General features: G+C 35.2%; 1 protein-coding gene across 1 annotated transcript; it reads left to right on the top strand.

Moving 5' to 3' along the window:
• Positions 1-4,946: 4,946 nt before the first annotated feature.
• On the top strand, positions 4,947-27,102 carry LOC136028142 (uncharacterized). The gene is made up of 5 exons (XM_065705803.1): positions 4,947-5,183; positions 10,577-10,806; positions 17,409-17,673; positions 19,992-20,144; positions 24,280-27,102. The coding sequence occupies exons 1-5, from the start codon at positions 5,123-5,125 to the stop codon at positions 24,603-24,605; spliced, it is 1,035 nt and encodes a 344-aa protein (XP_065561875.1). The 5' UTR covers positions 4,947-5,122; the 3' UTR covers positions 24,606-27,102.
• The last annotated feature ends 673 nt before the right edge of the window (positions 27,103-27,775 follow it).

A 27,775-nucleotide genomic window follows, 5' to 3' on the forward strand; every position in this document is an offset into this window, starting at 1 on the left:
TTCTTAAAGAATTGGAACAAAATTCAAATTTTAGTGTAAAGAGCGAGATATCGACGAAGGGGCGAACCCCCTCATATACGTTATAAATATATACGAATATAGAAGTTCGTTACATAAGTTAATTTGTAAGTTACGTATATTTATTACTAATAAAAACGTTCGTAAATAAAATTAAAATTCCAATTACCTTTTTAAGTAACCAAAAATTGGAGGGCATCAAGGCCCCCTCTCCCACCCCCTTTTCTCAAAATCGTCCGATCAAAACTTTGAGAAAGCCAATTAGCCAAAAAAAAAATAAAATTAATAATGGGGCCCAGCGGCGAAGCCGCCGGGACCCAGCTATATATATATATATATATATATATATATATATATATATATATATATATATATATATATATATATATATATATATATATATATATATATATATACATATATATATAAATATTTTTGAAAAAACTGCAATAGAGCACAAGGTACAATGAGAATCCATATATAGAAGCCTGCCGCATGCCGTGCTGTGGCTCAGCGGCGAAGCCGCCGGGACCCAACTATGTATATGCTGGGATATGCTATTGCAGTAAAAAAACTGTGTATATGCTATTGCATATACATTATGTATATGCTATTGCAGTAAAAAAAACTGCAATAGAACACAAGGGACAATGAGAATCCATATATAGAAGCGTGCCGTGCTGGGGCCCGAAGGCGAAGCCGCCGGGACCCGGCTAGTTTGTGAATAAGTTTTTAATAAAGGGTTTTCTAAGATATTTGGGGAGGATGGCTATTTTCAGTAATATAGATTGGAAATATGTAGAATGTTTGCTCTTGAATTATTTTTGAGACCTTTCCTGCCTTTGAATGGCTTTTGACTTAAAATTAAAACGAAATGAAAATATAGTAACGGATAAAAGATTTAATTGGACAGTGAATTAACAAAAAATATTCTTTAAAAAAATACAAATAGAAGTCCTAATATCACATCTGGAAGCAATTATCAAAGAAAGAAAGAGGGAAAACTTCATTAAGCAAGTTAACATATAGTGGAAAAAGTGATTAAAAGATGAGACATACACACAAACGCTATACAAGCAAAAAAAGAAATTGGATGCGAATTTCTTTTATTTTATTGCATTTTTTATGTTTTTCTCATTTTTGTGTTATTCTCTAGTAATTAATAACTTTTAAAATCCATTTTCCCCTCTTTTTTACACCGTCGATAAAGCTTCTGAATTTTAAGCTGAAACATTCAGTCTTTTATTAGTAACTGTATAAAATTTTATTTTTTTCTAAGTTCATTATCTTAACTAAAAGTTGCACTTGTTTTTATACTTTCGTTTCAGCTTAGCTATAAATGTTAGGCATTGTTTGGGGCTGAAGCCAAACTGAACCCCGTCACGTCGAGGTCATTGAATATAGACTTACCTTATTTTCATCATCTCATTAAAAGAATTATTTCATGTTCAGCTTTGCTGTAACTGTTTATGTGTTTAAATAAATGCATGTTTGACTTACTTACAAGAAGATTTTCTGTTTTTGTCTTTAAACAAAGTAAAGTTTATGCCTTCTTATAAAATCAATCTTTAAAAACGTCTTTCGAAAAATAATTTTTTCAAAGAAAACTAAAGAGCCATATTAAAACCTATAAAGAGAAAAATTAAATCCATATAATAATTCAAACTTAAAACAAATATAAATTACCGTTGATGAATAAATGAGAGCCAAAACGAGCATAAATTATAATAAATAACCACATCAAACTTAAGGACCGATACTGGTATGTAATACCTTTATGCACTGTTACTTTCAAGTCGATTGAAGAGAAATAATTTCCTTGAAGGTTCTCCTCATTCAATTCAAAATTGATTATCAAACAATTCGTGGTAACGAACTGTAGTAAGGAGCGACCCGGCTCCATAGTAACCGAAACTGTCAATAACGGAATTTTTGTACAAATAATTATATCAAAAAAATTGCAACTCAATGCTGATTTTAAATATACAAGTTTCATCAAGTTTAGTCTTACCCATCGAAAATTACGAGTTTGAGAAAATTTAGTTTAGTTTAGAAAATAGGGTAAAACGTCCCCTAAAAGTAATAGAATCCCAACGTTGAATGCGTTGAGTCCATACGTTGAATAGAATTCAACGTATCAGAGAACCCCACTGTAGAAGTATGAAGCTCCTATATACAGAAATATGGAATTTTGTATTTTTTGCCAGAAGACAGGTCACGGATGCGTCTTTATTTGTTTGTTTGTTGTTTTTTTTTCCAGGGGTGATCGTATCGAAACAGTGGTCCTAGAATGTAGCAAGAGGGTTCATTCTAACGGATATTAAAAGTTCCAGTGTCCCTTTTACGCGACCAAAAATATTGGAGGGTAGCTAGGCCCCCTCCGATGCTTGGGAGATACGTGGGAGGATCTTTCCGTGGTGGAGTTTGTCATAAGGGAAGAGAATTTCCAAGAAGGGGGTGCAAGGTTTTCTAGCATTATCTAAAAAACACTGAGAAAATAAAAAAAAAATTTTCATCTGGAAGTAATGAGCAGCATTAAAACTTAAAACGAACAGAAAATATTACTTGATATAAGATAGTTCGTTTCCTCTTTACGCTAAAGTATTTCTAGTAATTTCAACAATTTATTCTACGACCTTTGTGATTCAGGGGTCATCTTAAAGGATTGGGACAAAATTCAAGCTCTAGTGTAAAGAGCGAGGTATTGACAAAGGAGCGGAAGTTCATTTCGTAAGTTAATTCGTAAGTTAAGTATATTTATTACTAAAAAAAATGTTCGTAAAAAAATAAAATGTTCTAGTTGCACTTTTAAGTAGCCAAAAATCGGAGGGCAACTAGGCCTCCTCCCCAGCCCCTTTGTTTTATCAAAACTGTCCGATCAAAACTATGAGAAAGCTATTTAGCAAAAAAATTTATGTGCAAATTTCGTTTTAATTATCCATGTGCAGTGAGCCAAAATCACAATATGAATTCATTCAAAAACGGACAGAAATAGAATAAATAAAATAATTTTTTCTAAAGTTCTAGTAAGGAGCGACATTAAAACGAACAGAAATTGTTCCGTATATGAAAGGAGTTGCCCCTCCTGAACGCCTCGCTCTTTACGCTAAAGTTTTTATTGTTTTAAGTAGAGTTATGACAAAGAGTCGAACTTTAGCGTAAAGAACGAGGCGTTGAGGAGGGGACAACCCCTTTCATATGCAGAACAATTTCTGTTCGTTTTAAGTTTTGTTATCTTCTACAGTCATGCAGCACCTCCCAGTTTTGCTGCAGCTCTTGGCGTTAGTACTAACGATAAACCATTTACAGACGGCGTGTCTTTGAAAGTCGCGTTCATAGATTGTTCTGAACTCTTTTTTTAAGACTTGACAAATTTCAAAAAGAATAATCAAAAGTTACAAAGAAATGTCATTTTCAGCTAGAGCAGTTTAGCGTTGCATTGAAAACATAGACAAAAATGTTGACGAACGCGTCAAAATTGATTTGTTATTTAGTGACGTAATTAAGCATTGTAGCTTTGGAAAGTACAGAGATTAAAATATTGTTTTAAGATCAATATAGGACGAACCCGAACGTCTCTTTAATATTCAGATTTTGGCATCTAGAAAAGGCTGCCAGCCCTAATGTAACATGTCTACCTTTTTCCTATAAAAATAAATCTGTAAAAGTTTGATGCTCTCGCCATTGGGACGACAGTTATCTTATTGTTCGAGACTAAGTTAGAGATTTATCCTCTTTGACTGAAATTCTATCTTGGAATATTATTAGTTACTATCTAGGGCTAATAGGGTACCCATAGGAACACAGGGCGATGAAAGATTGACAGGCTTCCTTTTAATGAGTTTTAGCGCTATTTTTTTAATGGTACTCTCAGTTAGAGTATATTATTGCTGACCATTAATTCAAGATAGGCATACCTTTCATGGAATCTGTTCGAAGGCATGCTAAAAAAGTCTTTAAGAATTAGAAGCATTTGCAATATGATTAGAAGTTCTTGTCGATGCAAACAGTGCAGTGACTGTTTTCCTCAGCAAGCCACCGCGTCATGTAATAGTACGCCTAACTTGACAATTAACAGGGAAGAAACAATGTAAAATATTACAGAAAGGGTGGACAGCGATATTTCCAACGAGGTTTCTGTAAGCATAATTCGTCCACCTTCTTTTTCTGGAAAAAATTAAGGAAAAAAAGTCCCTTTCCGCCCTTTTCAGGTGAAGTTAACCAAGTGTCACAAAGACCAGTGATTAGTTACAATGATTTTACATTTGCCAATCAGTCGAGTTTTATCACATTATTCAACAAAAGGCTGGCAAGAAAATCCCTTTTTTTTGTTTTTAGCTGACCAATCGTATAGCTGACTCTATAACACAAGTTATTCAACGTAAGTTGCAATGTGACAAAACAAATAAAGTGTGTTGTGATGACATAAGATGAACTTGCCTGGAAAAGGCTAATTAAGATGAGGATTAAAGTGGTGTGAAAACACTGAAATGAATTTTGGATGGAGCACAAAAGTTTAAAATCATGGAATTTTTAACCAATCAGATTTGAGTTACCTACCTTTCAGATTCAAAGAGGTTGAAACTTGATCCAAGGCTAAAGCCAGTGTTTAAACAACAGGCATACTAGTATATAAATAAAACATTCAATAAAAACAATAGTTTAATATTTAGAAAAGAAAAAAATTGAACCAATGACAATATATGAGTTTACAATAAGACATCTATGGTCTGAGTGCCGCTAAATGTTTTCCTCATTTTGCAGAGCCTGCTATCTTTATCAAATCTCTGAATTAAACTGCAAGGTACAATAATAGCTATTATATCACACCAATTGTCTGTATACATTAAATGGATAATTATGGGAGCCTATTTATCTTGCATTTATAACCAGTTCAGTAAATAACGTTTAAGTAAATTTTGACAGTTTTATGCAAATTTTAATGCTATTGATATCGCACCCTTCCAGCCCAAAATATTCAAATATTTACAGACACTGAGACGCTTCATGATTAAGTGGAAAAAAGTCTTAAATACCAGAACTAAAAGACTATCAAAGGAAATGATTAATAAAACTGAAGGGCAATAGTTAAGATAGAAACCCAATGGTACAAATTATTCTATTCTTATTCTTTTGCCCTTACTTAAGTGTTGGATACAGAACATGTAAGTTAGTTTTATTGATATAACCAAATAGGCTACTGGTTTAATGTCTTCTGTCTACTATTCACTAGGTAATGTGCTTGTTCCTGGCTCCCAAACCATTGTTTTAACTTCAAATGAGGATTGCTTGACTTACAACAGGTATTGCACCTGTTAAGCCTACTTGGGTAACATTCTAGTTTAGCCACTCTTCACTATTTTGGAGAGAGACTAGGTTAGAAAATCAGACCTTAATTAATGGATCCAGGGTCAAAAACATACACAGGGAAGGTATTGCCAAGCTTCTATAGTAACCCTCTTCTGATTCTAAGTTGTAGCAAATTGTCTACTGGACAAGTCTACTTATTGGAATTTTGACAAAACAATGTTTGGTAAAATTCTACTTTAGCAACTTTTGGCTATCTTGAAAAGGGGTTAGGTTCTGAAAATGAAACTTTTGGGGATGGGTCTACAGGCCAAAGAATATCCCAGGAAGGAATTTTTGGGTACACACCTCCACTCTTTTTCCCTTTAGAGGGCCCTGAAATTTGCCTACAAGACAGGTCTACACCTATTGTCTATTTACCTAATTTGACCTGACAGATCTATCTACCTTAATTTTTAATTATGAGTTTCTTTTTCTCTTGGTTTAGTTTTGAAAAATTCAGTTCCTATTAGGCTATTCAAGAACAAATTTAACCCTTGTCAATGGGTTTATTAAAAATTTAGGATTTATATTTGTATAGCCTATCTTTAAATCTTATAAAATAGGATTAAGAAAAGTTATGAAGCTAAAAATAGTTCTGTCAGACTTCATTTAAGCAGACAATCTATTTTGCAAGGTTTCACTTTATAAAACCAAGGTTTTTAAAGGGCATCAAAGGTCAAGGACCCCTAGAAGGAGGAGGATTGAAGCAGGTACTTCAAAATACCTTCCTGGGACATACATTAGTATGTAGGGTAAAATTATAGCAGTTCATATAACTGACTTACCAATAAAGTAATCATACCACTTGATGCCTTTTTTATGCTCTTTACAAATATAATAATTGCTTCTACTGTAAATTCAAATTTAAGCATTTTTTGAGCTCTTAAAAATGACAAATTTTCAAAAAATTATGACAGTTCATATAACTGACTTACCAATAAAGTGAACATACAACTTGATGCCTTCTTTATGTTCTTTACAAATATAATAATTGCTTCTACTGCAAATTCAAATTTAAGCACTTTTTGAGCTGTTAAAAATGACAAATTTTCAATTAAAGTATGACTTATTTCTTGTTTTCCACAAAATAATACTATGTTTTCTCAGCACTATCTTTTCCATTGTTTTCAAAAAAAAATAATGCTACATTTTCTCAGTGCTAAAATTATCTATAATAAGGTTAGTTTATGTTAGGTTAAAAAGTGCTTAAATTTGAATTTACAGTAGAAGCAATTATAATATTTGTAAAGAACATAAAAAAAGGCATCAAGCAGTATATTCACTTTATTGGCAAGCCAGTTATATCAAGTACTATAATTTTACTGTCTGTAGATCCATCCAAGAAAGTATCATTTTCCTAACCTAACCCCTTTCCAAGATAGCAAAAAAGTAGTTAAACTAGAATTTTACCATTACTTGGACCAAAAAAGTTTTGACATTAAAGAAAAATAGTTAGACTTACCATCCAACCTACTGAAATTCCAGAAATATGTGCTATTGCAAGGTATATACACTGAAAATATTGATTATTTTTTATTCCTAGCCTGTCTTGTATAACAAGATTGCCATCCAATTCTTAGTTGTCCAAAAGAAAAAGTGTTATTGAACCAAATAAAATCATGAAAATACTGCTGGTAAGAAAGGATGGTCCACCAGCAAGTAGGCTAATGATAAAATAAATAGGCCTTCTGATAGCCTAAGATAATGCTGGTGAAATGGTTAGCAGCCACTTTTAGGTACTTTTTGCTACCTTATAAAAGGACTCAAGAAATAGGTCATAGGTTTTTCCTAGAACAACCTCTGTCTTAGCAGTAAAAAGTGCTTGCCATCAAAAACCAATAGATACCAAAGCTGGTCTACTTAAAACTAGGCTACTGGTTTAATGTCTTCTGTCCACTATTCACTTGGTAATGTGCTTGTTTCTGGCACCCAAAACCATTGTTTTGACTTCAAATGAGGGTTGCTTGACTTACAGCAAGTTATTGCAGCTGTTAGGCCTACTTGGGTAAAATTTTAGTTTAGCTACTCTTCACTATCTTGGAAAGGGGTTAGGTTAGAAAAATCAAACTGTCTATAATGAATCCAGGGCCAAAAACATACTTTGGGAAGGTATTGCCAAGCTTCTATTCTAACCCTCTTCTGATCCTAAGTTGTAGAAATTTGTCTACTGAACTGGTCTATAACTATTGAAATTTTGACTAAACAATATTTACCTTAATTTATATTTATGAGTTTCTTTTTCTCTTGGTTTAGTTTTGAAAAATTCAGTTTCTGTTAAGCTATTCAAGAAAAAACTTAAGCCATATCAATGGGCTTATCCAAATTTTAGGAAATGTATTTGCATATCTTTAAAACTTTATAAAATAGGATTGAGAAAAGCTGTGAAGCTGAAAACAGTTTTTTCACACTTTGTTTAAGCAGAAAATCTATTCTGTAAGGTTTCACTTTATAAAACCAAGGTTTTTGAAGGTCATCAAAGATCAGGACCCTCTAGAGGGAGAAGAGTAGAGGTAGGTACTTCAAAATACCTTCTTGGGACATACTTTATTCTGTAGATCCATCCCTGAAAGTTTCATTTTCCTAACCAAACCCCTTTCCATGATAGCAAAACGCAGCTAAACTAGAATTTTACCATTACTTGGACAAAAAAGTTTAACATTAAAGAAAAATAGTAAAGACTTACCATCTGGCCTACTGAAATATAAGAAATGTGGGCTATTGCAAGGTGCATACACTAAAAATAATGATTATTTTTAATTCCTAGTCTGTCTTATATAAACAAGATTGCCATCCAATTCTTAGTTGTCCAAAAGAAGGAAGCATTATTGAAACAAATAAAATCACCAAAAACTGCTGGTAAGAAAGGATGATTTACTAGTAAGTAGGCTAATGATAAAATAAATAGGCCTTCTGATAGCCTAAGATAATGCCGATGAAATGGTTGGCAGCCACTCATAGGTACTTTAAGCTACCTTATAAAAGGACTCAATAAATAGATTATAGGTTTTTATGGCGCTTGATATCTATCAACAACAGGATGGTTAAATTGGAAAAATTAGAAAAAAATGAGGTATTTTTAACTTACAAACAGGTGATTGGATCTTAATGAAATTTGATGTTTGGAAGGATATTGTGCCTCAGAGCTCTTATTTTAAATCCTGACCGAATCCAGTGACATTGGGGGGGGGGACCTAAAATCTTGGAAAACGCTTTGAGTGGAGGCATCAGGATGAAATTTGGTGGTAAAAATCATCACAAGTCCTAGATACATGATTGACATAACCAGAATAGATCCTCTCTCTTTGGGGGAGTTGGGGAAGAGGGTTAATTCTGAAAAATTAGAAAAAAACAAGGGATTTTTAACTTAAAAAGGAGTGGTCGGATCTTTATGAAATTTTATATTTAGAATGACCTTGTAACTCAGATATCTTATCTTAATTCCTGGATCCAGTGTCATTGGGCTGGACTGGATTGGGACTGGAAATCTTGGAAAACGCTTAAAGCAGAGAGATCAGGATGGAACTTGGTGGGAAGAATAAGCACAAGTCCAAGATACATGACTGTTGTAACCGGAACTGATCTGCTCTCTTTGGTGGAGTTGGGAGGGGGGGGGGTAGTAATTTGGAAAAATCAGAAAAAAAGGTTTTGGATCTTACAAGCAGGTGATCAGATCTTAATGAAATTTGATATTTAGAAGGGTTTTGTGCTTTAGAAATCTCATTTTAGATCCCAACCAGATCTGGTGACATTTGGGGGAGTGGAGGGGGAAACTGGAAAATATGAAAGTTGAGGTATCTTTATCTTATGAATGGGTGATTGGATCTTAATGAAACTTGATATATAGAACGATTTTATGTCTCAAATGCTCCATTTTCAATTCGAATCGGATCCGGGGACATAGGCGGTTGGAGGAAGGAAACAGGAATCTTGGAAAAGGGAAATCTTGGTAAATGCTTAGAGTGGAGAGATTGGGATGAAACTTTATGGGACGAATAAGCACAAGTTATAGATACGTGATTGACATAATTGGAACGGATCCGTTCTCTTTGGGGGAGCTGGGGGTTGTTAATTTGGAAAAATTAGAAAAAAATGAGGTATTTTTAACCTAAGAACAGGTGGGTGACCAGATCTTAATGAAATTTTATATTTAGAAACTCATGTCTCAGAGCTCTTATTTCAAATCTCGACCAGATCTGTTGACATTGGGGGATTCAGAGGTGGAAACCGGAAATCTTGGAAAGTGCTTATAAATGTCATAGACATGATTGATGTAACTGGACTGGATCCACTCTCTTTGGGGGAGTTAGGGGGTGGGGTTCAGTGCTTTGGCGAGTTTGGTGCTTCTGGACATGCTAGGACGATGAAAATTGGTAAGTGTGTCAGGGAGCTGTGAGATGATGGGAGAATCATGGGTGATGTGAGAATCATTCTAAACATAATCCTGAACTTTGTTTCAAGATTGATGCTAAGTTGAGTTCACTCAGATTTTATCATTAGCAAAACCGTTAGTTTCTTCAGTAAAGATGGTATTTCAAATGCAAAAGAAATTTTCCACAATGAAAGTAAGGTCTTGTAGATAGGATTGAAACCACTCTAGTTGGAGGCCCCTAATATCCATGGCCAACATTCTGTTAAGAAGAATGTTAAAAATCTACAGTAGGCTATTAAAGCCTTCCTCAGGTCAGTGAAAATCATCACAGGGACAATAGCTAAGTTGAGAGCCCTGTTTGCCACATTCATAGCCTCTTGAGAACAACTTGGAAATTGGGAGAAGAAGTGGTATAGGTCTGCATTTTGATTCGTCTTTTTTTGCTCTTACCTTTATGTACGTGTATAACTTTAGCTTTCTTTTGTTCATGCCAAACCTTTCAAGTTTTCAACAATAAATTAATGAGAAACATTGGTATGTAAGTTCTCAGTCACTCTATTTGTTAAATTCAAATGAGTAGTTTTTTCCTTGGTCTTCAGCATATAAATAATTTTTAGAAATGCTACTGCTAACTTCAACTTCTTTTTTAATAACCAGGTTATAATTTTCTTCTATGAACTATTTCCCTCTTTAATTATGAAACTTTAAAGCTACAGGGAACAGAATGTTATTTCCAGTGTTATGACAGTATTTTCTCCAACATATAGCTTCATTTGTCAGGGTATGAGCATGCTGTTTCTTGCAAAAGCCTACATATTAAATCATCTATTGTTTTCACAGTGTATCTTGACGAGCCGTCAATATGTTCTCCCTTAAGCTTCAAAAAAAGTGTCAACTTGAACAAACTCTCTGCTGTTATTATAAGACTGACCCGGTTTAAAGCACCAAATCCTTTGTTTCACAAATGCCATCTGGAGTTCGAGGCTCCTAAGGGTTTTGGAGTGGTAGCAGTAATTGAAGAAGCCAAACTGAGATTAACTGGCTATGATTCCTGTCATGACTATGTACAGGTATATTTTTAAGTCATGCATTATATTCTTTTTACTCTTTTTGTTGTGTCATAAAGAACAAATTAGAGATATTCTAGTGTATATCTGTACAGAAGCAGAGGATAAACTCTCTGTTAAGAATAGTCTAAGAGGTCCCACGAATATTGTGGCCTATAAATGTACTTAAAGTTGTTTTGTAACCCTCCTTCAAGCAAGAATCCTCTGATTGAGACTCAGGATGCAAAAATCTCATCAAGGGTCAGACATGTGGGTGCTAGTGTTTTTCTGTTTGTATATAATAACCATAAGAATAAAGTTTTCCCATGTAAGTAAACAAAACATAATTAAAACATGAAATAAAAAAAAAATATCACTTCTAAGCCTGTACAACAAATCAGCTCAAATGATCTGATTGCTATATAGCCCAAAATCTGCAGGGCTATAAAAAAAAAAACATTACTTCATTGAAAGAAGTGAACCCACACACAATCAAGAATATTGCTTCTGGAGAAAAAAGTCATTGAACACCCATCAGAAAACAATAGACTAATTTGTGTTGCTCTCAGGATTCCTTCACCTGCCATTACATCAATCAATTTTAGCACACTTTTTAAATTTTCTTAAAAACTCAACTGAAAAAGAAATGGTAATTCAGTAACCAAAATGTCTCTAACAGCCTAAACAATACCTTATCATAGATTTTAATTCCTCTTGTGCTTTCAGAGAAACCCAGGACATCTAGAAAGAGTCACCAGTCATCCCTCATATGTGCTGATTCCCTGATTCCTTCCCACTAGGTTTAGACTCTCATTCAGATGTGTTTCAGGCCCTGCTTTTTGGTGCAGCAAAGCATATTTTTCGGTCTTCCTTTTTTTAGGCTCCCTATGGATTCTGGCATGGTTCTAACGAGTCTATTTTCCACCTTACCAAGTAAAACCATGTTTACTGGCATATGACTTCTGCTGCTAGGGCCTTGGGCAATACAGTGCAGACTTTTTTTTGGTAACACAGTGTCCAGTTTATATTTAGCATAGTGTAAAGACAGTTCTTCAGGCCTGTGTGTGCCATTACAGTACAGTTCTAAGGACTGTATTTTCCACCATACCAAGTAGTTCTGAGGAGTCTATATTCGACCATACCAAGTTGACATATCCATGCAGTATCATCTTCACCAGCTGGCATCTAACTTCTCCTGCTAGGGTCTGGTACAATATAGAGCAAACTGTCTTTTTGGTATCACGGTGTCCAGTTTATATTTAACATACTGCAAAGACAGCTATTCTTGAAATTAATTATCCTCTTGTTCTGCTGCAAGTTTGTTTGAGTCCAGCATTCAGAGCTGCACAGGAGGGCAGAAAGGACATTACTGTTGAACATTATAATTTTCAGTTTTAAAGGGTACTTTTTTGATTGCCAAACTGGTTTAGTCAACTAAAAGCTCCAATGACTTCTTCAACTCAATACTGCCCCTCTGCACCCCATTTGTTTCACTGTATTTCCAAGGTATCTAAACTCTACTTCCTGCTTTATTTCTTTATGCCCAGTGGTGAGTCACCTGCTGCCTTGCTTTGTTTTCAAGTTGGTTTTCAAGCCCCAAAAGACTCACTTTTTCTCAGACACATTGAGATGGTCTTGGGATTAGAGCCTATCCTTAACATCATCACAGTGATTTATCAGTAAAATTAAGATCTGCTAGTCGTGTGCCTTTTGTTTGGATCCCAAAGAAATATTATTAATTACAAGGGAAAAAAGTAGAAGGGAGAGGATACCTCTTTGCTTGATCGTGAACATTTTTTGGAAATACCTTGCATTTCCTTCGTAGACCCTAACGCAATACTCAGAGTTTTCATACAGAGCATTGATCAAGTATACAGTTTATCTGGAATGCCTCAATAACTGAGAATTTTCTGCAGCAGGTCTCGATGGATTTTTATGAAGAAGTTTTTTAATGGAATGCCCAGCGATATCTTTGTGTATCTTTTTTCCCCAATCATTGCATTCTTTGACTAAGATACATAGAATAAATACAAGGTTGGAGCAGGAGTGAGTTGAATGGAAGCCATCTTGTTCATACAGCATAATCCAAGGCTGTTTGGATGTGATGAATAGTTATATCTTAGAACAGTCTCCAAGGATGGAAAATTGACTGAGCTCCTCCAGCTACCACTTAAAAAGTTTGATGAGTCTACTTTTTCTCCACTCTTTAGGGACCTTTATCAGATTTCCAGATACATGCAATTGAAGTAAGCCAAGGTCACTGGGCTACACCAGTGGTAGGGGAACGCCCTCACTTGCCAACACAAAACGTTCTTTATTTTCCGAATGACCCTCGTTCTTTACCCGCCTTGCAGACTGTGTTTAAGTTGCTTTAAGTTGAAGAAAAAGCTACAAAAACTACTTATCTCCTAGGATAGGCTATAAGCTCTTTTGTTAGTAAGGGACAAATGCATCATCTGGGAAAAAAGCTTTACATTTTGCGTCAAATACGTGGACAAAGGGCTCTGCTTTGTTTTTTTTTAAATTGGATATTTGCTCAGAAAGTGTACAAAGTAAAAAAAAAAAAAATGTGTCGGTCCAGAACTTGGCCCTAAAATTTACTAGATAAAGAGACGTAAAATTATAGATAATTGTATAAAACCTCATGGATTTTAATCTCAAATATATGACTAAATTAGTCGAGATAATGCTCCAGGTTTATTGTATCTTATTGCAATCGATTATTTATCGCTGACGCCCAATGAAAAGCATCTTCTTTGAAAGAAAATTGTTTTCATTTTCTGTCAGTGACGAAAATCAATTGCAATAAGCTATATTGAACGTGGGGAATATCATAGAATTAGAATAGCAAATATTGTTCAATTTCGGCCTGTAAACGTAAAGACCAAATGCGTAGAAAATAAGCGCTGAGCTGCATGAGGAATTAGTTGTTGTTTACTTTCTAAGCTATTGAGAAAGGGCATCTGCAGAAATTTTTACGAAAGGAGTGGGAGAGGCGGTGGGTTGGATGCATAGTTTACATTGGGGGAGGAGAGAGGGTTTAAATTTTTTGCGAAATAATTGTAGAACTTTTCCAGTATTGCAAAAGCTAGCCCTTTTCGTTTATTTACGGTCTTCCGGGAGTGGACGGGAGAGGGTTCAAGCCCACCCTTTCCTCCTTCTTAAGTGCCCTTGTTACCCGGCAAAGACATGGGCAATATGGCTTGGTAGAGAAGGATGTTTCTGGGCCTCTTCCCAGTATTTTAACATTTTTCTATGTTTTTTTCTATCTTTTTATTAATTTGTAAGCCAATTCGAAAGAAAGACACTAAGCCACACTACAATGGTACCCTTTGTCATTTCCCTGCTAGGAGAAATAAACAGAAATTACTTCGTATATGAAAGGGGTTGCTCCCTCCTTAACGCTCCGCTCTTTACGCTAAAGTTTGACTCTTTCTCTCAACTCTGCTTTTTAAAACAATAAAAAACTTTAGCGTAAAGAGCGGGGCGTTGATGAGGAAGCAGCCCCTTTCATATACGAAGTAATTTCTGTTCGTTTTAAGTTTTAATGTCGCTCCTTACTTTCAGCTAAAAAAACTTGTTTTTTTTTTAAATTTAATATCTGAACGTTTTTGAATCAATGCATGTTTTGATTTTGGCTCTCCGCAGAGGAATAATTAACACGAAATATGCAAGTTTATTTTTATTTATTTATTTTTTTTTTGGCTAAATGGCTTTCTCGTAGTTTTGATTGAATGATTTGGAGAAAAAAAGGAGCGGTGGAGGAAGCCTAGTTGCCCTGCGATTTTTTGGTTACTTAAAAAGGGAACTAGAACTTTTAATTTTTTACGAATGTTTTTATCAGTAAAACATAAACGTAACTTATAAATTAGCTTACGTAACGAACTTTTGTAATCTCATGTTTTTATTACATATATGAGGGGTTCACCCCCTCGTCAGTACCTCGCTCTTTACACTAAAGATTAAATTTTGTACCAATTCATTAAAAATGACCCCTGAATCACAAAAGCCGTAGAATAAATAGTTGAAATCACTAAAAATACTTTAGCGTAAGGAGCGAGGTATTAGGAGGAGGTGAGCCCCTCATATGCGTAATAATTTCTGTTCGTTTTAAGTTTTAATGCTGCTCCTTACTTCCAGTTGAAAAAACTTTTCATATTTATTTTTTCATTGTTTTTTTTTTTTAAATAATGCTAGAAAATCCTGCGCTTCCTTCATGGAAATTTTCTTCCTCCATGACAAATTCCTCGATGGAAAGTTCCCCCAACATATCCCCCTCTTGTCAACCCCTCCCCCCAACCAAAAAATCCCCCTGAAAACGCATGAACACTTTCCAATAAGCATTACTATATGTAAGCACTGTTCAAAGTTTGTAACTTATAGCCCCTCCCACGAGGACTGTGGGGGAGTGAGTCGTCCCCAAAGACATAGTCATAAGGTTTTTCGACTACGCTGAATAAAATGGCTATCTCAGAATTTTGATCCGTTGACTTTGGGAAAACAATTAGTGTGGGAGGGGGCCTAGGTGCCCTCCAATTTTTTTGGTCACTTAAAAAGGCCACTAGGACTCTTCATTTCCGTTATAATGAGCCGTCTTACAAGATTCTAGGACCACTGGGTCGATACGATCACCCCTGGGAAAAAAAAACAAAAAACAAACAAATAAACACGCATCCGTGATCTGCTGTCTGGCAAAAAATACAAAATTCTACATTTTTGTAGATAAGAGCTTGAAACTTCTACAATAGGGTTCTCTGATACGCTGAATCTGATGATGTGATTTTCGTTAAGATTCCATGTCTTTTAGGGGGTGCTTCCCCCTATTTTCTAAAATAAGGCAAATTTTCTCAGGCTCGTAACTTTTGATGGGTAAGACTAAACTTGATCAAACTTATATATTTAAAATCAACATTAAAATGCGATTCTTTTGATGTAGCTATCGGTATCAAAATTCCATTTTTTAGAGTTTCGGTTACTATTGAGCCGGGTCGCTCCTTACTACAGTTCGTTACCACGAACTGTTTGACAGACAAAACACTTCTGCTTATGCTAGAATGCGATGTTCCTTGACGCTTTTAGATGGAGGACTCTGAATTTGCAGTCAATGATCTTAACAGTGGCCATTCTTTTTTTTTACAATCTTGTCCGTCGCCATTTTGCCCCTAATCCTCTAAAGCTGGGTTTAGCCTTTAAAATTTACTATGTAATTGAATCCTAATTTTGAGTTAAGATTTTATATTCGGTGAAAATGGCTGGTTTTTCGCACCGATCTTTCGAAAACATGTTTTTCAACGGTTTGTTGCTATTGGTTAATGTTCACTCAACATCAAAACAACCAGAAAAACTGTCTTAGAGAAAAAGTCAATAATTTTTTTAATTAATAGATTATTTCTCAATTAAATCTAGATAAAAGCTAACATTTTCAAACCAGTGTGAATCGGAAACTTTTCTAACAAGATACTTTTTTTTTGAAAGTGTGTTAGAATAAAATTCAGATACTATGGGCTCTGATTAGTTTTTTAAGAGGTTGCTGGAACTATGACAAAAGAGAGGGGACTGAGGATCCCCCAGGATAGATCAAAGGAACCTTCTCCTGAAAAAAAAGGAAAATAGTCGTCTTAAAGTACACTTTTTTGAGATTTCATAACCCCCTTTTCTTAAAAAAGAAATCCCTTGATAGCCCGCCGCTGAGATTATGGGAGTGTGTATCTATGTTCTTCTGTAATTTTGTCGCTCCTGAATTATGGAGTACCAGTATTCGATTGAAATGCCTACGAACTATTTGAAAATACTCAGTCAGTTAACGTGACATTCTATTCTCTTTCAAATTGTTTGCTTTTCTGAATGTGTTCTTGATTAGAACAATAGTTCTGCTACTATTTTCTGAGAGTTACTCTTCAAGCGAGTTTGCTCCAGGGCATTTGAACAGACTGTTGCTACAATTACGGAATTGATCTATTAGCTGAAATCCAACACATAGGTTTCATTTATATTAATCTGTTTAAGAAATGATGGCATAATTGCTTTCACGCAACACATCGACTGTCCAAAATCAAGAAATGTTCCCTGCAAAATACCAGGTTTGACTGAGATATGGTAAATATTTTGAAAACCAGTCTGTTGGGTTGGCATTTGAGCCCGTGCTAATAAATGGAACTAAATACAAACTCAAAAGCACACTAAAAATTAATTGTTTATATGTCTCATAACATTTCTCAATTTTTTTCTTACATGTTTATTTCAGCAAAATAGGAAATTATTGCCCTATCTCTGTAACGGTTTTATATGTAAAGACTTTTTTCAGAAATTTTTCGTATAAAAATAATATTTGCTGTTGGGATATATGTCTTCGAGTCTTAACTGTTTTTTTTTTCTTGAAAAAACCGAAACTGAATATTTTCTAAATGCTAATTTCAAAAATGCTAATGTTATTACTGCTGATCTGTATCACGTTATTCCTTGACAGGAAGAGCTTTCACTTTTCTGCTTTCAATACAACAAAAGGCTAAGTTTTGATTTTATGAAATTGAATTTTTCTTTGACAGCTCTAGGTTTTTAAAGAAAGGGAAGCTCTTGTTAGGCCCCTGGTCTGTTATAAAATCTTTTTTTTTATTGTATGTTTTAAGTTTGGTCGTGATGACGGTAGAATATCAAAAGAAATTTGTGGAGTCTGGAATTATCAATCACCAACAGTCTTAGCAACTCTGCCAGAAGATCAGAAGAACATATCAGAAGTGTTTGAGAATCCATTTATTTTGCAAGACAATGGGAGAAATACAACAATATATCATGATCCAGATGGGGAGTTACATCTATGGTTTCATCGGGGTTTGGGTAAATCTGCGCCACATAGTACTGCCATCAAAATTGTGGTTTCAGTTTACAAGAAAGGTTAGTATGTTATATTTTTTTTTTCATTAGTCATAGTGGGGACTTGCTATATATCATCTGCTATAAATTAGATTCAAATCTACTACATTCTACGTATCAGGCAAGTGATCTGCTGCTGGTCTGTAGTGAAATGTTTTGAGAGCATGTCCGGATCTCTTTTTATTCTGTCTTCGCTACTCATAAGTTTGCTTGTGAAGCTCAATTATGTTCTGAAGCACTGACGTATATGCTATGAAGGTCACAGGCTTTATGACCTTCATAGATTATAAGGCTATTGACCTTTTAAAAGTTGAACTTTAGCGTAGAGAGTGGCGAATTGAGGTGGAGGGAGGGGGGCTCTTTTAACTTGCAAGATAATTCCTTGAAAAAAACCGCAAGGGTTTGGACTGGTTGCCCTCGGATCAGGACTGCGACTTTCGGATAGTTTTTCCAGGATTTTGGAGTTTCTCGGAAAATACTTTTGGCATCTTGAAATTTTGATAATTTGTATTGATATAGTCAATAATTCTTGTTGCTACGAACAAGAATCATGAGGAATATATTTATTCTAAAAGAATTGTTTATTCTAACATCAAAAGTACCATAACCTAACTTTTATAAACTGGTTCTTCTCTGTTGGTTAGATTTTGGCATTGGTTGTCTGTCACTCCAACACTTGCACAGAAAATGGGGCTGACGTGTGATTAGACCCTATTGGCGTCAAAAATGGAATTATTTTTGGGTTTTTATTGCAGTTCAAGATTTATTTGAGAAGAAACACATTCTCATTAGTTATTTCATTGTACTTAGAAGCTAGAATTGTTCCAAAGAGTTGGGCGTGATCTTTCAAACACTGCTCAAAGGTGAACTTTCTAAGATATTGTTATGGGTTTAATCTGCTGTTCTTTACAACTCTATGCAATTCATGCAGTCAATTAATTGCCTAGTTACTTCGAGGAATTTTGCATCAATTTTAGTTCTTATTTTCTTGAAGAAGAAAAAGGCTAAGATTTTGTGTAGTTTCGAGAAGTAAACATTCCTGTTTTTAAAATTTAGAAATTTGTTAAAACAAATGGTTGTTGAGAGACAGCTTTGTATCGGCAAATTTTGAACAGACTGATGTCTAGTCCTCTACGTTCAAACATAGAAGAGACAAAATCCTGCTGATAGTCCTGATAAAATTCACATAATATTGGGTAACTGTAGAATAAAGCACATTTCTCCAATATCTTCTTTAGAAGGTGAATGCAATGAATGTAAAATATCACATACATTGTATATTTCAGCATTTTTGGGGTACAAGAACATTCTCAGCTTATTCCTTAAAGAAAATGTGTTAATTTTGGTGAAATTGACAGACATTAACCCATGGAATGTAAAATGGTTGTTTATAAGTCCTAGTGCAATTATCTTTTAAAACCAAGAGGAGAGATTTGTTGAACACTGGCTGAAAATTGCCAAATTTGACGTAATGGACTGTAACATTTAATGACATAATGGACAATAAATTTGGCAAAATACAAAATTCTACAATAGTAAAAATTTTTCTAATAGTAGAAAATTCTAAAATTGTACAGTAGGCTCGCCAGTCACCTTGGAAAATAGCTTCATTAGCAACCCAATTTATAACTTCAACTAGTTGTTTAATGGCAAAGTTACAGATTATGGACGGACGATATCATAATTTAAACAGAACATGAAGGATGGCTTATGTAACAGTAAATTTCTTTGTTGTTATCTTCTCTGTGTAATGTAATTGTTTTGTCAAAATTTTTGTCTTTTGTTTAAAGAATTCCCCCTTAAGTAAACTGCATCAAAACGAAAAAAATAATGCTTCCAGCTTGTAGAGATGATAAGCGTCAAAAACCAAATTTCTGCGGTGGTGGAGGAAAATATAGCGCTCCTAAATACCCATTCACATTCGCCTTGCAGAACTTCCCTGATGTAGTGAATCTGCCCTCTCTAGATTCAAACAAAGCATACGTTTTATCAGTAAGCAAAATGTGTCTTTATGAAGACGTTGCCAGGAAGTGCTTTCTCATAGCGCTATTTGACTCCCTCGCTTGAAGAGAAAAATCGCAAGAACGACAAACTTCCCTGATGGTAGTGAACCTGCCCTCTCTAGATTCAAACAAAATACATGTTTTTATTGGTAAAGAAAAATGCGTCTTTGTGAAGACGTTAACAGGAAGGGTGTTCTCATAGCGTTATTTGACTCCCTCACTTGAAAAGAAAAATCATAAGAATGATACTTGAACGTAAAACTTTAAAATGATATAATAGTATCTATATAAATGTACTTATCCAATAAAGCTATAACATTCTTTTTTTAATTTTAGGTTGCCATTCGTTAGACCAGAATTTTTTCATGTGCCCTGGATCTTTTGATCAAGCAATGTGTATTCCACGTCAGTTCCAGTGTGATAGCCACGTTAATTGTGGCAATGGTACACTACATGACGAAACTGATTGTGCAGTTGGTACTCAGAGAGGTATCCTGTTTTTAGTTTTGGGATGCTATTGCGAGGAGGGCCAGAGCTTCTTTGTCCCGAGGGGTTGAAAACAAAAAAAAAGCTGTACCAAAAGGAAGGTTTTTTCTGGAAATAAAGGGAAGAAGACTGAAATTCTCTGGCATTGGGTCGCCTTTAGTTGTATTCGATCCCCTTTATCGTTCAGGAAAAAAATAAATTGGAGAATCACACTAGGACTAGCGAAAAACTAGGAACTGCATGGTTCCTAATATTCAAGCAGGGTTCTGCATAGCCATTATTGACCCGCAGGACTACATACCACTGATACCCAATATATATTACTGAAGGTTTAAAGATCATAAAACGCTCAGGTATTGACACATTTTGTATCTTAGTCATCTGAACTTAAAAGAACGTATGCAGCCCATTTCGTCACTTCTGAACCTAACCATTTTCATCGTTATATTAAATTGAGTAAAAAATTATCCTGCGCAAAAAATGAAAAAAAGGTTTCAATTCAAATATTCACAGAAATAATACAATTTTTTTTACGACAAGATATGTGGTGCTATCAATAACCTGATGCTAAATCGCTAATCTTTTCAATTAGATAATTATCAGCTATATTGTAGTTAGCCTATACTTTGAACTGGAATTTTCCAACGACAACATTGATTCGTAAAATAATCAGCTGTCTATCAGCTTGTTCTTATCCTGATCATAAGTGCAGCTAGCCCTTAATTGTAAAGCCGTTACTTTAAGTCTATCACTCTTAGGATTTCACATATCCCATAAACTTGCATGGTCTTTCAAAGGAAAGTTTACTTTAAGTAATAATTGCAATGAAAATGATTCTGAAGTATTTATAACTTTCACTTTCATTAATGTATTGGCTGGACTTGCAGAATGAGCAGGCTCCGCCGTAATCCTGGTCTAATAAACAGGTGCTGCTGACTTCAAAGGTCGTACACATTGTTCTTTTTCGGTAAGAGGAAGGGCCAACCGTCGAAAAGGCTTTCCTGAATGACCAGCTAGTAGTCATTGACAAGAAACTAATTTTTTAGAACTTTCCGAAAAAACGCCTCAAGAAGTTTTTTCAAAGACAAGTGAAGAGCCATATTAAAATTAAGACCAGCAGAATTAAATCCCTGTAATAATTTCAACTCAAAACGACTGGAAATTACTATTAAAGAATAAATGAAACCCAAAACGAACAGAAAAAAAAAAACTAGCAGAGCAAACTAAGATAACAGGTACTAGTATAGATAAATCTTAAAATGACTAAAATTAAATTGAATATTCAAGTCAAACTTAAAACGAACAAAAATTCCTATAAATAGGAGTTTGGATAGTACCCCATGTTAATCACTTGGTTTCTGAAGTTGGTTAAGCATTTTAAACCTCAAATATCGTCGTATTCTTGGCATCTTGAGTATAGCTAAATAATGTTAATGGACCAATAAGTAATTTTATGTGAGCTGAACAATCTCTATCCCCGGGTTCTCTGAGCAGAGGGTAATAAATTATTAAGGCTAAACGCAATTACATGGACTTTGACTCACTTGGAAGGAATATTCTGTTGTAACTTTTGAAAATCCGGGTATAAGATCACACCAATTCTTCCAGAAGTTGACTGACAATATTTTTAGACGGTGAATGTTGCTCTTCTTTTTGTCCTTCTCTTTCTTTTTTTCATCTATTCTTTGGAAGAGTCAGGGCTATTTTCCGGAGCTTGATAGAGGAAATCAATTGCACTAGGGTTTCTGACTTGTTGCCACCCATGAGGTTTTGGTGCTTTTGAGGGCATAGGCTCAGCTTAAAGGGTTGCTGCTGTTTCCTCAGTTTCAAGGATCAGAGCGTCAAGAAGGCCATGCAGGACTTGACACCTTGTCTAACTTAAATTAGTAACAGGGCTAACAGTATATTTTGGTAACAGTATATTAGGGGTAACAGTATATAAGTAACAGTTTATTTTGATTTGCTTTTATGAACAATCTTTGCTCTTCTCCTCGGCAGAAAGTTTTTCATATAGCCAGTATCAATGTTAGTTTGTAATATCCGCGAATGTGTCCTTATCTCTGTAAGCAGCTAAGGCCAAAACTTTCAAAACGGAAATGTATTTCTCCCGCCGTGAGAGCATTCATTAAGACAAATGCAGCATAGAGAAAACAAATGAATACAGGAATATAGGAATTCTGAGTGCATAATTTCCCTTGACAAGTTCACCCCGTGGAAACTTCCCTCCCCATGAAAAGAATTTCCCTTGGAAAACCCCCTGCGGAAAACCCCCCCCCCGAAAATGTATGCACCCTTTTCAATAACAAATACTATACGTTGGGCAAATTTTATAACTTCAAGACCTTTTTTCTAGGGCTCTGGGAAGGTCATGTTATATCCAAAGGCACAGTTATTGGGACTTTCATCTGTGATGAACAAAATGGCCATCTCAAAATTTTGATGGGACGATTTTGGGATAAATGGGGCGGAGGAGGGGGCTTAGCTGCTCTACAATCTTTTCGGTTACTTAAAAAAGACACTAGAAATTTAATTTTCGTTCGAATGAGCCCTCTCACGATATTCTAAGACCACCTGGTCGAAATCAATTGCTGCATTACGTTTGAAGATTGTTCAGCTTGCGTAAAATTATTTATGGGTGCAATAACATTATTTAGCCATACTCCTGATGCCAAGAATACGCTTATATTTGAGGTTTAAAAGTGGTTTATAGCGTCCTTTAGCTCTTCAGGAATTAAATTTAAAAAATAGTATACGAAGGGGGATGTCCCCTCCTTAACACCTTGCTCTTTACGCTAAAGTTTGTAAATACTTTTAAATGTTAATCATGTTATGTTAATCCAAAGGCGCAGTGATTGAGCCTTTCAATTATTATGAACAAAATGGCCATCTCGAAATTTTGATCGGAACGTATTTTGGAAATAGAGGCGGGAGAGGGACCTAGTTGCCCTCCACTCTTTTTGGTCGTTTAAGAATGACACTAGCATTTTTAATTCCCGTTTGAATGAGCCCTCTTACGATATTTTCAGACCACCTGGTTGATACAATCATCTCTGGGGAACAAAAACAAAACAAATAAACACGCATCCGTGAACTTTCTTCTGGCAAAAAGTACAAAATTCTGCATTTTTGCAGATAGGAGCTGGAAACCTCAACAGGAGGGTTTTCTTATACGCTGAATCTGATGGTGTAATTTTCATTTAGATTTTATGACTTTTGGGGGATGTTTCCTCCTTTTTCAAAAATCAGGCAAATTTTCTCAGGCTCATAGCCTTTAAAGGGTAAGACTAAACTTATTTTAACTTATATATTTGAAATCAACATAATAAGCCGGTTCTTCTGATATATCTATTGGTATCAAAATTTTGTTTTTTAGAGTTTTGATTACTACTGAGCCGGGTCGCTCCTCACTTACAGCTTGTTATCACGAACTGTTTGACCAAGACAAACATATTCGAAGTCAAACCATAGCTAATTTGACTTCGGGCACTCTTGAGTCTTTAGCTTCCCAAAAAGGAAATCTAGGTATGCGTCTCCACCAAAAGACAATACTTCTTCAGTAAAAGTAATAATTTACCCTGAAATCGTGTCACAGTTAGATTGTTCTTCCTATATCTTGATCTTTCCAAGTCCAAACGTAGCAGCAACTGTGAATGCTGATTTAAGATCGAATAAGGTTTTTACTCGTGTCAATATCCTGGTACGGCCTAATTGTGCCGCTTCACAGGCTCTACAAAGTATTTCAGATTAACAGACATGATGACGGTGAGGAGGAAGAAAGCGCTGATGAGGGTCAAGCTGATACGGCTTGACTCACATACCCCCCGAAGCCTATGTGGGTACTTTATTCTCCTTCTTTCAAAGATCTATCTATACAACTTTGCAATAGAGGTCGCTTAATATAGGTTTATTTGTAGTTTCATCAATCCAAGATAATTTCAGGAGGAAGGGGATAAAGTATAATTCTCAAAATCTAGGGGGGGGGGCAAATTTGTTGTTCTTTCAATTCTCCCAATGAAAATACCAAAATGAATAGATATATAGTTTCTGCATTTGTCCAGCTTAGCTTTCTTTTTATACTTTCTTCTTCTTGCTTTCCATTTTAAAATATCAACTGTTTCATTAATTTTTTTTTTTATAGTGCCAAATCCTGTGCTGAGTATCACTCAGATAATCGTTGGTATGACCATAGTGTTTGCAATGATTCTAGTCACTGGTGTTGTATTCTGGTGTTGTTGTTGTCGCTTAGCTGGACGACAACAGTCCCAAGCTCAAGCAAGGAATGTACCTGCCTCTGCCTCTGAGCCTCTTAGACCTCTTCCAACTTCAGAAGTGGTCGGTGATAGAATTGCACTCTCCAATATTCCAAAAGAGACAATTGATAGAGCAGCTTTAGATTTACCACCAAGCTATGATGAACTATTCCCTGGAGGTAGAACACCCTCTGGCACAGATCAGATGCCTTAGTGCAAATGACAACGCAGTTTCCTGGGAATTATGCATAACTTCTAGAGGGTAGGGTATGTGTGAAAAGCTATCAAGCCCAATAAGGGTAGACCATACAAACAGCTTAGGAAATCATAGAAAAATCTATATATTTCAAAGTGGAGGATGTCTACTCCCCTCTTTCCTTAGTTACTGGGATGTTCCTACTTAGTTTTTTTTTTCAAATTTTGTGATGCTCATAAAACGTTTATTCTTCCTTTTTTATGAGTATGGTTGTGTGTTATGAATATGGACTTAGATTTTATATATTTTGTTTCTATTTTCATATTTACGCGGTTTTGAAGTGCAATTATTTTCTTTGTGTGTGTATGATAGCTTTAGATTGGAATTGTTTGATCTTTTGTGTATTTTTATTAACACAAATTAGAAACATCTTAGTACCTCTTTCGTTGGTACTCTTTCTTTTATTTTTTCCTTTTTGACTCCTTAGAAAAAATTATCGAGTTTACCAATTTATTGGTAAGAAAAAGACAGCCAACTTGATGATCTTTTTTACTCCCTTGAATTGCTTTGGCTAAAATCCATTGTTTTCATAAATAGATCACCTGTAAAAATTATTACTGCAAAATTTGAAACAGAATAAAAGCGGTCAGAAGATCAAACATATTTTAAATTAAAAAGGTGCATTGTTTATTTTGGTGTATATGCAAATTCGTTTTTTTTGTGAAAAAAAAATCGTTCAGAATGAACTTTAAAAAGAATGCTTTAAAACTTCTTAATATGGTATTACCAAAATAGTCTGGTGGTAGCCGAAAAATATATTTAGTATTTGATGGCTAAAATGTTTTTTGTCATTTTGAGGTGTTAATTTTTGTTTTTAGTGCTTTGACGAGAAAATCTAAAGCAACAGGGGAACTGAATCGATGCGGTTTCTGAATGGCCAAATGCTTATTGTAGATTAAATTAAACTGAGACATCTATTATTGAAAAGAGTACAGTGTAGTGTTTCATTTACTACTACTACTACTAATAACTCACTGCAGCACCAAGCCGCCTGAGGCCAACACAGCTACGCACGCTCCTCCTCCAATCTAATCTATTTAAAGCCTCCCTCTTTACACCCTCCGAGGAAGTTCCCATTTCCTTTAAATCTTTATTTATGACATCCTCCCAACCCAGACAAGGACGACCTGCTTTCCGTGTAGCCCCAGACGGTTGGCCAAAAAGGACAATCTTCGGTAATCATTTCGGTAATTTCATTTATATATATATATATATATATATATATATATATATATATATATATATATATATATATATATATATATATATGTTTACAGGGAGACCGATAGCTTTGCCACCGGGTCCAGGCATTTGGCACGCGGCAGGCTTCAATGTATAGGTCCTCATTGTCGCTTGTATTCTAACTGCACGTAAGTTCTAACCTACATAGTTATGTAGGAAGGCGTTTTCATCCTGAGTGATTCTTGAGTAACGCAACTCTCAACTCACCGCTTGAGTATCAGTAAACACCTACTCTGTAATATCGGCTAAACTAGTATGCACTATCATTATTTGAAAGTGTAGTTTTCCTTTATCTATCTTGTTTTAAATAGTTTCTATTTCAAACTTCCTGCAGAGTTAGAGCTCGCCTCCTCTTGGACATTATGCGGAAGGTCAAATAAGCCTGTTGGATCACTTAGCCTTTCAGTAAGAGTAAACCAAGTATCTAAAAATTTCCCAATCAACTTGGACAGTTCTGGAGTCCCAAAATCAAATGTGAAAATCTAGTCAACGTCTTTTTGAAGCTCTTGACTTGATTTTGAAACTATAAGAGTATTAGATGAGGTTGTGCTGTACTATTTTGAATTCTGGAGGGATAATTGTGACTTTTTCATTTAAATCTTCATTTTTCCATGCACTACCAAGAAAACTTTTCCACTCAGCAGGGGCACTTGTGGGTAAGTAATATCGAGGATATTACTAAGTAAGTTATATCGAGGATATACTTCAGTAATATTGAGGATATTCAAACAAGCCTTATATTAAGTCCGGATAGCTGGCTGAGTATTTTAACTGTAAATGTCGAGGATTACGGATTCATAGCACTGTTTTTGTTAAAAATAATAACAAGTGAATGAGTTGCTCAAATAGCATGGAGAAAGAGAATGGATTTTGGAAAAAAGAGTAGATTCGCTTGTTAATGATTTTAAAAGGAATGGTGCAATGAGAGGTGTGTTGAGTGCAATGAGAGGTGCAATGATGTAAATGAGAAGGCGCAATGGTGCAATTCATATTGAACGTATGATGAAAGCTAAACCACCACGTCTATACAGGGTCTATATTATTTTGAATTTATCAGTGTACAATTTGCCTTCAGTTGGTGTCTAGTAACAAAAGATCTTCGATAATATCAAAATCAGTCTTTTTATAATGTGTTCTTTAGCACAAACACAGCGTTTTACAGCTTATTATAGTAAATTTGTTTTTTCAATTATATTATAAGTTTTCTCGTGTCTTTCCTGTGTATGGTTTAAAGATAATTTAAGGCATAAAATTGAGTAGTGACCAAAGGATAAATATCATACGGTAACGATGATTCCTATCTTCTCCAATAAGGATTTTTGGGACACATCAATCTGTCACATTTCTACTTGACTCTGTCTTCGCGCGTGTGCAATTAATTTAATATTTATGTTGTACTAGCTGTTGGGGTGGCGCTTCGCGCCACCCCAACACCTAGTTGGTGGGGCTCTTCAAGCCCCCCCGCGCGCGCAAGTCGTTACGCGCCATATTAGTTACGTGCCATTGTAGTTGTGTCCCTGTGTCCCACCTGTGAATATAGATAGATTTATATATGTGTTTCAAACTACGTAAAAATTGCGAATATACAACATTTTTGGCTTTCCCACTACTGGGAGCTTTCCGTTTCCAATTGCCAGCAATTGATCTGAAAATGTTTGACCAGAGTCATCGTTTTGCAATCGGACACGCATATTTGTAGTTAATTTTAATATTTTTACGTGTGCCCATAAATTAGAATTTTTCAGGCAAGCATTCATTTCGTCTGCAGGAGTTAAACTACGTAAAAATTGCGAATATACAACATTCTTGGCTTTCCCATTGTCTGTGCATATACAAAGCCGTATGCACTAATAATGACGTCATATGCAAACGCTCTTTTTACAAAC

The sequence above is a fragment of the Artemia franciscana genome, chromosome 6 (genome assembly GCF_032884065.1).
Source record: "Artemia franciscana chromosome 6, ASM3288406v1, whole genome shotgun sequence".
NCBI classification, from domain to species: Eukaryota; Metazoa; Arthropoda; class Branchiopoda; order Anostraca; family Artemiidae; genus Artemia; species Artemia franciscana.